Source organism: Eptatretus burgeri, chromosome 7 (assembly GCF_056783735.1).
Source record: "Eptatretus burgeri isolate ZD-2024b chromosome 7, Ebu_testis_v1, whole genome shotgun sequence".
Classification (NCBI taxonomy): Eukaryota; Metazoa; Chordata; class Myxini; order Myxiniformes; family Myxinidae; genus Eptatretus; species Eptatretus burgeri.
The window spans coordinates 85,588,874-85,601,373 of record NC_140967.1 but is presented as its reverse complement, the minus strand read 5'-3'; the positions used below and the strand labels follow the sequence as shown (position 1 = coordinate 85,601,373).

The 12,500-nt window shown below is 44.4% G+C and overlaps 1 protein-coding gene across 1 annotated transcript in view; it reads right to left on the bottom strand.

Annotated features, from left to right (window-relative positions):
- Positions 1-3,163: 3,163 nt before the first annotated feature.
- PRDX5 (peroxiredoxin 5) overlaps positions 3,164-12,500 on the bottom strand; it is a 30,410-nt gene continuing 21,073 nt past the window's right edge. The window contains exons 4-6 of the mRNA XM_085889354.1: positions 5,085-5,123; positions 3,447-3,511; positions 3,164-3,301 (exon numbers count right to left, since the gene is read on the bottom strand). Coding sequence (XP_085745480.1) covers positions 3,196-3,301; positions 3,447-3,511; positions 5,085-5,123 — 210 coding nt within the window. The 3' untranslated portion in view covers positions 3,164-3,195. The remainder of the gene's footprint in view (positions 3,302-3,446; positions 3,512-5,084; positions 5,124-12,500) is intronic.

The following is a 12,500-nucleotide window of genomic DNA, read 5'->3' as shown; positions in this document are numbered from 1 at the left end:
TATATATATATATATATATATATATATATATATATATATATATATATATATATATATATATATATATATATATATATATATATATATATATATATATATATATATATATATATATATATATATATATATATATATATATATGTGCTAATCACAATAATAACAAGATTTTTACATTTCAAATATTAAGTACGCTTTTTAATTGTTTTTCAACTGAAAAAGCATAAATTGCATATTTTAACATTGGTGTACTCATTTGCTTCACCACACGTGCTGTATTGAAGGATTTCACTTGTTAGACATGGAATGAAAGAAAGGTCAAATTGAACACAAGATTTTGAAGAATAACCACCGGGTTGAGAGGGGAAGTTGAAGCATTGTGAGGGAGCGTTTTTATTATTTATTTTTGAAGATTAGGGAAAAGGGGAAGAGTAAATGAAACGTGTGAAGAAAAGGTCGTGAAGGTGTGTGATGAATACCTTCACGATCAGAGTGGGATTGGCAGGTAAGAGGCAAGAGAAGGAAGAAGTCAGTATAGGAAGTCACGTGGTTTCGTGGGGTTTCAGGTGAGAAGGGAAAAGATTTAAAAAAAAACAAAAAACTTTTAAAACATGAAACAGAGGAAGGAGGGTGGAGGGACAAGTGGAGGAAATAAAAACTGATGGTCTCAAGAGTGATAAAAGAAAGGTCTTTGATCTCTCCTCACAAGTGGCAAAAGTCCCACGTTTTAAAAGTTGATTTTATATTTCGGTGGATTTCTTTATTCATAGTGTTAAAAGTAAGACAATTGTAATTGTGTGCTATCTGATCTGATTGCACCATATTTCCACACACAGGTTGGGTAAGCATACTTCCAGGTGAAATATATTGTAGGTGGCTGGCAAGGATTTCCTATGGAGGTGGAAAAACACAAATTTTCTCTGAGTATGCACCTGAGTTATTTATTTTTGAACAAAAACTACTGCAGGATCTTTAACATCCACGAGCAAATGCAAACTGTACAAGCCGTGAATCAATTATGTTGTGACGAGTCGATGGGTGAATAAAATCGTGCGGGTGAGGTGCAACTTTTAATGAGATCAAACAATCATTTTGGTCCTTTTTAGAGTTGGGCAAAGCACATTTCAAAGTTGGCCTCCAAAGCCAGCCACTGACTGGACAGAGTCCATCCTTGGTACAACTGAACTTCTATCCACAGCTTGATGGAGTACTGCTCTCCTTTCTGAGCTGGCTCCCCTGCCTCACATCTTGCTCAGCCTGACACCATGGAAACCAAGGGCTTCAAAATTATTGAATCTCCCACAATGAAGCTGAGTCCACGGGCCGATCACTTCACCATCACAGACAGGTTGGTGGTCTCTGTCTTCTACCGTTTCCTTTCTGGTCTTGCACCCTCTGCTCTTTCCATTCTTTGTTGATGCCCCCCTCCCAAGTTTTCTGCAGGGCACACATGGTCCATCAAAACCCTTCTGGTGAAACTACTCAAATCCAGAATCACTGTTCACCTCCACTTCTTCGTACCCCTTTTTCTTTCCACCTGTGGAATTGACTTTCACATTCTCTTCAATCTCATTCTTCCCTCCAAGTCTTTAAGATAGCTGTTCACAACTATCACAGATTGTACATACACATGTGTACATGGAGAGCAAGCACCACAGCATGTTCCTGCATCCACTTTCTGCTGCTACTCCAGGGGCCTCCATCTGGCCATCCCCCAGGCAGATGCCTGGCCCATCCCCCATCTCTTCGGGATAGGACATTCCAGGCACCCACCTGAAGGTTAACTTGAGGAGACGCCGTCTGCTGGACGACACCTCAGCACCACCCCGACACACTACAGTGTGTTTTGCAGAGTGAAGTGTTTTTGTGGTTGCTGGAGTGCAAATCCTGCCACCAACCTCCTCGGGAAAGTAACCAACTGCAGGAGGACGTCCACAGACGCAGTTGAGCAGATCGTCCCCAATCCAAAAGTATGATTTATTTTTTTCTACCCTCGTTAACCACACACCTCAACCCAATTCCTCCTCCATGCAAATTTCAATTTTCCCCTCCTTCGAGTTTCCTTCTGTAACCATCTTGTTCACCCCATGCATCCTCTCCTGCCCCTGAGTCCTCCCCACACCCTTTGTTTGTCCAATTCTGCCTTTATCTTGGCCTTATAATCTGCTGTTGATGTACCCCCCCCCCCTACTGTTCCTTTTTTGCGCATCTCTACTGTTCCCTTTGCATCCTGTTGTATCCTGATCCGTTCAGTGTACCAGCTCTTCCTGGAGCCGAGACTGTGTATACAAAAAAAAAATCTGCATTGTACTAAAAGCCTTATTCTTGTTCATTATAGATTATTATGGGCTATCTGAACTTGATTGTAAAGAGCATGAGGTAGCATGTGTTTCTGGTTTTTACTTCCGCCACCAAAGGTGGACAGACGTTATGTGTTCACCCGCTTGCCTGTGAGCAGGATATCTCAAAAGGTTATGGACGGATTTGGACGAAACTTGGTGGACATGTTGGTTGTTTGACAAGGACGAATGAGTTATATTTTAGTGACGATCTGGATACTATAATTACTTCTGCCACCAAAGGTGGAAGGAGGTTGTTTTCACCCCTATCTATCTATCTGTCTGTCTCTCTGTTTGATTGTTTGTCTGTTTGTGTGTTTGAGGATATCTCAAAAAGTTGTGGACGGATTCGGATGAAATTTGGTGGGCAGGTTGTGTGTGCCATGAGGAAGGCATGATTCAATTTTAGTGAAGATCCGAATCCGGACATGAGAATTTTATAATTTTTTTTAAGTGATTCTTCACCTTGGAGATAGGGCTAAAAACGATATATAGCATGATATCTCAAAACGTTGTGCACTGGTTATGTCAAAACTTGGTTTATAAGTTGGTTAGGTGACAAGGACAACCTGATTAGATTTTGGTTAAAAGGTCCAGATGCAGATCCAGCCTGTCAGTGGGATTCAAAACGTAAACTGTTCAGCCTGATAGAGGTATACGCTCGACTGAGTACCGCTCTAATTTTATTTTTATGATTTAAGAGGATGATTTCTCAATTTTGAGCTCAGAGAATGGCAACGGGCTTTACAAATCTTCTGTCATGCTTTATAAGTTATAATTAAATGTGGGGATGGAAGTTGAATGCATTATTTACAAATATTGGCAACATGTTGTCTTTCTCGATAATATTGACAGGAAATCATATAACAGATAATATGTTCTGAGCCAGACTGCAGGTGAGACCGCCACCATCGGGTTCCACAAAGATTTTCATCACCAACCCATTCTCGACCAGCATGGAGTACCTGAATTCGACCAGAAGAAAGTGAAGAACATTAGGTAGGTTGTTTGTTTTGGAGGGAGTTCAGTAGATTTGAGGTCAAAGGAAAGTCAAAAAAAAATAGCCAACTGGAATCGTAAGAAGTGACTATCCATGAAGGGAGTGTTTACCTTTTTGATCTTCTGTTGCCCAACCTGGCAATCACATCTGGATGATCCATTAGGAGCCCAATATCCTGAAGAAAGTTGTCATAATTCATTAAATTCACATCATGTTTTTGTTTTCCCTTTTCAATGAAACTAAATATGACATCATGCCAAAATTATTTTGTAAGACACAACAATGTACATTTGATTAGATCGTTTATACAAAATTGCAGGACAAGTAATTTTTTGTTTTTCAAACTGGATATGACCCTCAGAGAGAAGTTAATTGTAGCAATGCAAGCAATTATGTCAGCAGTCTTGTAATGTACTGTAATTAAGGATGACGAGAAACATCCCTCCTTCTGGTGGGGGTCGGTAAAGCATTTGCACTATGCCACACGTGCAGTACTAAATTGCAAGTCATCACAACTGACTTGTAATATCTTCTCCCAACACCACGGGATGGTGCTATGTGGTCGATATTTACATGGAGAATTTGCATCTTCCCTACCATACAACTACAGTAATTAATTTTATTTTTTAAATGCTTAAAATCTTCCTGGGCACACCCAAAGTTCAACCACCAAATTTAAACTCATTCTGTCCAGTGGTTTAGGGATGTATACAAGTCGCCTGCATGCACGCAGACCAAATTGTATATGTATGTATATATATATATATATATATATATATATATATATATATATATATATATATATATATATATTCGATGGAATTGATTAATTTTTGGTAATTTTTTTTCTGCCGGTAGGTGTGTGGACCAGTGACTCTTCGCCTATACGCCGCCCACATGTAAATATATGTGTATGTGTCCAATTTTCACCAAATTTCCCTCAGGCGAGTATTAAACAATGCTAACGACTTAAGAATGTGGTTATGCATCAAATAAACCTCACAATTGGGCTGGAATGGTGTTGTGGTAATATCGCACGCTTGAAGCCATGGCCAGGATAAATCACATATGAGGCCCCAAGATACAAGTTATAAACAATCTATATACAGTCCACATATAATTTGATGGCCAGAAAAATCAGACAGACAATGGGATTTATAAATCATTCATGCATGAAGACTCATTGAAGCACCTTTATTACCTAAATATCATTGCGGCCTACCTCGAGGCCTAGCAAGGGGAGGTGGCTCGGGTCCATGTCTGTGGGGTAGAATGATAAGCGTAGAATGCCTCAAGGACGTCGGGTTTCCTTAAAATTTATTTCAGATTAGTTTTGAACAACAGCAGGGACTGTTTAAGAAGGTAATCATACATTGGACAGAATTGATTGAATAGTTTGTGGTTATAATTTTTCTTCCTCTAGGTGTGCCCCACAAAACGCCACGATAGGCTTTTTACATACCTCAACACGGAGTTTGTCCAAGGTCTAAAAAGCCTTTGGGGAGGGGGGCAAATTAAGTCACGACAACCTCTGCCGTGTGACCCTTCACCCCCCCCCCCCAGGGCAAATTAAGTCACGACAACCTCTGCCGTGTGACCCTTCACCCCCCCCCCCCAAGGTGGCTCCCACAATCCCCCACCGGGGGGTGGCCCCGGGGCAAGTTTGATTGAGATTGGATAAGTTACATCCGAATGTATCAGTCAGACAGAGACACAAAAATGCATGTTTTAGTTTACTCCGAATATACCTGTGTGAAGGCTCCTGTTGGATCGGCCAACATTCGAACCTGCAAAACATCCATCAATTGTCAAGAAATGTTCGGATTTCAGAGTACTTGCAAGAAAAGCGATAGGACAAATTGCAATACAATTTTATAATGAAATTTTTGAAGTACTTTACAATGTTGGCCTCTTCCATTCCAATCTTACTTAGCTCATGATACTGAAATTCCAGGTCTACATACTGTGTGTATTTGGCCATTGTATACCAAGTATCTTTGGAATTCACATAAAAGTTTGTTGATTGTCTTCTCTGGTTTTTGTCCTGCACATCTTCTGTGTACAAGCTGTTCCGTGAACCTTCAGACTCGTGGTTCTCATACCTTTTTTTTGCACAAGCACTTACACATAACAAGCTTCTGAGTGAGATCCCCTTATATATTAAAAATGTGGTGAATTGAAGGTCGTGACGTGTGATCACATGTTGCACGGCTCGAGCACGGAATAGATAAAGCTGAGGTTCGGCTCGGTCGGGGGTGATTGTCCCAGGGGCATTGTCGTTTACGGCGGCGGTTCACTTGGTGCTCGTTGAATGGTGAGAATTGAGAGTATATCGGACTCCGGGCTTATACTGATTTATTTTGCGGTGATTAGTTGCGCGTGTGTACCTTACTGCTTATGTACTCCTTGCTGCGCCTGTATTCCCTGATGTGCCCGTAGAAGCGGCTTCAATCAAATGGAATAAAGCCTACACTCTGAAGGTTCTTCTCTCGTTTTCATTTCAAAAGACACCATTACAATTTAGCATATCTCTTCAGGGTTGACACGAGGACATTACGGTTATGTAGAGAGACACTGGCAGACCCACAGGAGGTGATGCAGCCCACAGCTTTATAAGATGGATCACCAGACAGTATTCCACAGTTGGAGTCGTGTGTGTGTGTGTGTGTGTGTGTGTGTGTGTGTGTGTGTGTGTGTGTGTGTGTGTGTGTGTGTTTGATGGACCACAGCTCAGCCAGTATTATGTGGACAAGTATGAGGATTACTGGGAGAGGGGTTGGGCAATGGGACATGGTGTAGCCCAGTAACAGGGTGAGGAGATGGTGACGACCGAAAGTGTCGAAAGCATGAGTGCTTGTCTGATCTGAAATGAGGGTACCAAGTGCATGGTCATTAGCACCGCCATAATCAGCACCACCAGAAATGTATCATTCATTCCTTATCCTATTATCATTCGTCCCTGCTCAAAATTCATTTTTTATTTTTTTATACAGCTCTCTTCAAACACTGCCAGCACTTTATCTTCTTGTATAGGTCCGAAGCAATTGAAGGGACTTATTTATTTTACACAATACATGATTTTACACAAAAGTACGTGTTCTGTGTTCGTCTTTCTTGGGGTCCAATTACAATTTGTGGCTCGTTATTTCACATAGTATTGATGAAACATAATTGTAAATATTGTTGTTCATTTTCATTCCATAGCCAACACCATGCAATAGCATTACATATCAACGAGGGGTGTGAGGTTAGATAGAGGCAAGAATGTGAAGATTTGTTCCAATGGTTTGATTCATCCAATTTATAGCATCCTTTGGTCATTACTTATGTGGGGAGGTGAGTGTGTGGAAATCTTGTGTGGCCCCTCATTAAAAAGGGAGAGCATTTCGAGCCAAGTGATGATAACATAGTGTGTGCACATGTTTGGGATAGAGTCAGGCTATTAGATTTCAGGGAGGCAAGCTTTGAGGCAGTAAGTAATGTGATTTCGGTGCTATAGGTTGGGACAAGTTAATGGAGGTGCAGTCAGCATTAGAAAAATGTTCAACCTTGAAAGAGTAAATGTGCAGTGCACAGAGTTAATATATTCCATTGAGATGTAAATTTCGAGGCAGAAAGAGACCCAGGTGGTTGAGCAAGGAGGTGAGGAGGATATTATGGTCCTGGGTATTAAACAATAGAAATGCATTATTTACATACATCAGGTCAGGTCAGGTATGGGAGCATGTGCCAGAACAGCGCGTCGCTGCGTCCACTTTCCGCCGGTACTCCAGGGGCCTCCGTCTGGCCATCCCCCAGGCAGATGCCAGGCCCATCCCCATCTGCTTGAGATGATGGTCAACTTGCTGCAACCACGAGGCACGTGGTCGGCCCACTGGCCTCCTCCACTCATGAGACTCCCTCGCTGAGAGAATCTGGTGAGCAGGATCAGCGTCAGGAAAACGAGCCACATGTCCATACAGCCGCAACTGACGCTCACGGACTATGCAGGTAACAAATCTCATCCGAGTCTCTCTCAGCAACCGCTCGTTGGACACAAAATCCGACCAGCGATAGCCAAGGATTCTCCGAAGAGACCTGGGACCAAAGGAATTAAGTCTCCGTCTCAGATCCTTGGTCAGAGTCCAAGTCTCGCATCCATAGAGCAAGACTGGAAGTACCAAGGACCTGAAGACTCGGACTTTTGTCCTCCCGCACAGGTACTGGCAGCACCACACCCCATGATCCAGTGAATCCATGACTCCCGAGGCCCGACCCAGACGTCTATTGACCTCTGACTCACAGCCAGCAGAGACATGAATATCACTGCCAAGGTAAGTGAATCTCTCTACGACCTCAACATCCTCACCACAAACAGACACAGACAGGACAGCAGCATCCAAGATGTCACCGAAAGCCTGGATCTTTGTTTTGACCCAAGAAATCCGTAATCCCAACGGCTCCGACTCCTCATTCAGCACCTCGAGGGCCCCCAAGAGGATATCTAAAGTCTCCGCAAAGATGACTGCATCATCTTCGAAATCAAGGTCCGAGATCTTGACATTCCCAAACGATGCACCGCAGCTTGATCTCTCCGACATCCTCCCTAAAATCCAGTCCATACAAGTGCTGAAAAGTGTGGGGGCCAGTACACACCCCTGACAAACTCCAGTAACAACTGGAAATAAGTCAGAGATGGTACCACCACATTCACAGCACTCTCAGTACCAGAGTAGAGTTCAGACATCAGATCGATCAGTTTTGGTGGCACCCCACGAAGACCAAGAATCCTCCAGAGGACATCCCGATTCACTGAATCGACCGCTTTACAGAGATCAACATAGGCTGCAAGCAGCCCCTGCCGAAACTCTTGTCTGCATTCAGTGAGGACACGAAGAGCAAGGATACGGTCAATCGTTGACCTCTTTGATGTAAAGCCTGACTGCTCTGGATGCTGGTGCTCAAGCAGGTGGTGGTGAACCCAATCAAGAATTATCCGAGCAAAGACCTTGCCCGGCACTGAGAGCAGCGTCACCCCTCGGTAGTTGTTGCAGTCTTGGCGATCACCCTTCCCTTTCCAGAGAGGAACAACAAGGCCCCTCTTCCAATCAGTTGGAATGATGCCTGTGTTCCAGGCAGAGCACAAAACTGCATGCAACGGCACGAGTGCAGCATTTCCACCAGTCTTGAGAAGTTCAGCATGGATGCCACAGATCCCTGGAGCTTTGCCCCATTTCAACCAGTCCACCGCAGCCTGTGTTTCCACAAGCGAAGGTGGACCACAGTTGATTCGAGGGTTAGCAACAGGGAATGTAACACCCTTGATGTCCAACTCGACAGCTGGGGGATCAGCCTGGTACAACCGCTCAAAGTAACCGGCCCAGCGGGCCTTCACTTCAGACTCCTCTGTCAAGAGCCTACCACTCTCTGCTCTAACTGCAGTGCTCCGAAGGATGGGCTTGGATGAACGCAATGCGCGAATTCCCCTGAAAGCGGGACGAGAATCACCTGTCCACAGGTGATGCTCTACCCCCTCACAGATTCCTCGCACATAGGCCTCCTTGTCCACCCTCAGTGCACGTACAGTTTTACGCCTCAGCTCCCTAAACAGCTCAGCTCTGCCATTCAGCCTGGCCCTGCGACTCTGGTCAATGGTATCCAGTGTCTCTTGAGAGACAAAATTCTTCTTTGCCCTGCGGTGAGTTCCAAGACATCCACCGGCAACATCAAGCACGGTGGTCTTGAAGGCACTTCACAACTCTTCAGGACCCCCCAAAGCACCCAGACTCCCCAAGTGTCCACTCAGCCTGTTCGCAAACTCCTCAGCTACTCTCTCATCCCTGAGCTTGCCAACATCCAGCCTCGGCTGGGATGGTACTATTCTCCAGGAATTAAGGTGCAGCTTTAGAGTTGCTACAACAAGCCTGTGGTCAGTATTGAGGAACTGAGCACTCCGGTAGACCCTGCAGTTCTGGATCATCCTCCAACGACCGTCAATGAGGACATGGTCAATCTCCTTTGCCACACCGCCAGCGTTGGAATACCAAGTCCAGCGAAGAGCTTGTGGGCGCTGAAACCATGAACCAGCCACCCTAACTCCATGACTTCTTGCAAAGTCAAGGAACTTAGTGCTATTCTGGTTCATAGTTCCTGACCCATGGGGACCAACACACACCTCATAACCATCCCTATCAGTTCCAGTCGATGCATTGAAATCCCCCAAGACTAGAAGTGTATCTCGTTTGGGGCACTGATTTAACCACAGACTCGAGCGTGGCGTAGAATGCGTCCTTCACGGTGAGATCACTCGCCTCAGTCGGAGCATAAACAGAGACCAGGGAAATGACACCGAAGGAGTGACGAATCCTTAATCTCATAATACGCTCGTTGACCGGTGCTACCTCAATTATCATTGGGGTCAGCTTATTGGACACAGCTACAGGAACTCCTTGGGTATGGTAACCATCAGAGTGACCAGACCAATAGTAGGTGTAACCACCCACCATTATCTCGCCACAATCCGGTCTCCGAACCTCAGAGAGAGCTGCAATCCCGATGTCCAAACGCTTGAGCTCAGATGATAACAGAGACAGGTGATCATCCTCTCTTAGAGATAGGACATTCCAGACACCCACCCGAAGGGACCGCCTCAGGTTAAACTAAGGAGACCGCCGTCTGGTGGACGACACCTCAGCACCACTCCGACACACTCTCCCGCAATCTGACCCCGGGATGTTACCCCATGGTTTCCCTCCTATCATCAAAGATTGGGGGTCCCGAAGGCTTTTTCCCAATCCCGTCATCCGGTGAGCTGCCCTGCGAAGGGAAGCTGCACAGGAGGTACTCCCACGGAGTGGGTTTTCAGATTTTTTTGTTTTGCGGAATGAAGGGTTTTACGGTGGCCGGAGTGCAAATCCTGCCACCTACCTCCTCATAAAAAGTAACCCAACTGCAGTGGGACGTCCGCAGACACAGTTGGGCACGAGATATGGATGGCCGTTGGCTCACAAGGAGCTCCTCCGCCCTTTGACAGGTTTTGTTTTTAATCCTGCTGGGTGTCCATATCCAAACACCCTCCTCACCAGAAAACCTGGTGGGGGAGACTGTTTAGTCACCGACAACCCGACTATGGAACAGGTTAGTACAGGTTTACATGGTACCTGTAGCAGGTCACAGATATAACCTGACCTGACATCAGTGGTTAAAAAAAAAAATACATACATCAATGGTTAAAATAAACAGGTTAAGCAAGTGTGGGCCCATTGAGATTTATTGGTGATTATAGTGAGATGGCAGGCTTAAAAACCAGTTATTTTGCTTCAACATGCAAGATCAGCCAGGGGAATTGCCAATATCTGGGAGAATCTATCTATGGGGTGAAGAAAGGCTTTCAGAGGAGTTCGAGGTTGGAGTGGAGGATGTTAAAGAAGCAGCTCAGTAAGCTCAGAGTAGATAAAGCTCCAGGGCAGAAAATATGCACCCGGGAGTATTGAGGGAGATGGAACAGCGTATGAGCAAGTTGTTAACTGATGTCTTTAACAGCTCATTGGAATCAAAACAAGTACCAGAGGATTGGAGAGTTGCAAATGTAAAACCATTAATTCAGAAGGGATCTAGAAAGGAATTGGGGGAACAATAGACCCGTTGGCTGACTTCAGTTGTGGGGAAGATGTTGAAGATGTTAATTAGGCATCTGATGGGGAAAACATTAAACACATATTAAAACCAATTAAAGGCAGTCATGATGGATTTCCCGAAGGGAGGTCATTTTTAAACATGGGTAAGCAGGCGATTACGAGGGGATCTGATAGAGACGTTTAAGATAATGAGGGGTATAAACAAAACAAGTGCAGAATAGACTGAAAGTCCTAGGGGACATAACCTTGGAGTAAAGAAGAGGATAGCTCAGAAGGTAATGGTCTTTTATTCAGTGTAGTTAATGCATGGAATGGTCTCGAGAAAGCTTGGTAAAGGTGAGATTGAAGTATTGGGGAGAGACGAGTACATGGATATTGGCAGGAATGGAAGGCACCTGATCAGGTATGGATCAGTTTTTGGATACCGGTTGTGATTGTGATTTTTATGAGTCTCTTCAAAAGGTGAATGTGCTGTCTGTTTGTCCATTCCTCACTCTGCAACCATGTTTACCCCCCCCCCACCCCCAACCAGCAAAGAAACACAAAAACAATTTTTTTTTAAATTTAATTTTAGAGAACAAAAATTTTTTTGTGACTCTCCCACCCCTTACACCACCTTCCCAGTGCATTCTTTTGATGGGCTGTTATATTGCGTTGGTCTGGTGGATATGTAGCAAAGGCTTGATGGGCAAAAATGGCCTTCTGCAACCAAGATTATATACTGTGTCTGTGTATGTGTGTGTATATATATATATATATATATATGTATATATATATATATATATGTATATATGTATATATGTATATATGTATATATGTATATATGTATATATGTATATATGTATAGTTACAGTTGTGGAAACTCACAGAACACCATTCAGGTTCCCCAGAGATCAGTGATTTCGATAAGTATGTGTTTCAGGTTCAGGTTAGATTCAGGTTAGATTCCCCCACCGATGTACAATGGGTCTTGTTTGTGTGCCGGGCTGTGAATCTTTGAGGTAGCCGTTATTCTTTTCTGTCTTTTATTTTCAACAACATCTCAACAACGCCATCATCTCCACAACACTGCCAACATCTCAACAACGCCATCAACTCCACAACACCGCCATCTTCTCGATAGCGGCATCAACACCGCGACACCATCATGCCCTCCTCAGCGACAGCGTCAAAATGCCGTTGACACGGACACGCCGCACCGCGCCGCATTCGAGGCCACATTCCACCGTCCGTGTGCAAACAAGCCGCGAAGCAGCTGATTTGCAAATTCGGATCAAGATGAGGTCTGCCTTGGAAAGGACTGGCCAATCAGAATGTCCGTGTGCAAATAGTTCTCGAAGCGGCTGATTTGCATATTCGGATCAAGATGATGTCTGCCTTGGAAAGGACTGGCCAATCAGAAATGGGGTTTCCGCCAGGGGTGAAGGGGCAGAGGTGAAAGAAGGCGGAGCCATCCTCGGGTGAAGGTTCGAAGGGCGGGCACCCCCACCTGATAAAAATGGCAGAGTCGCGTCGCAAGAGCAAGTTGGGCGGGATCGAGATGCAACG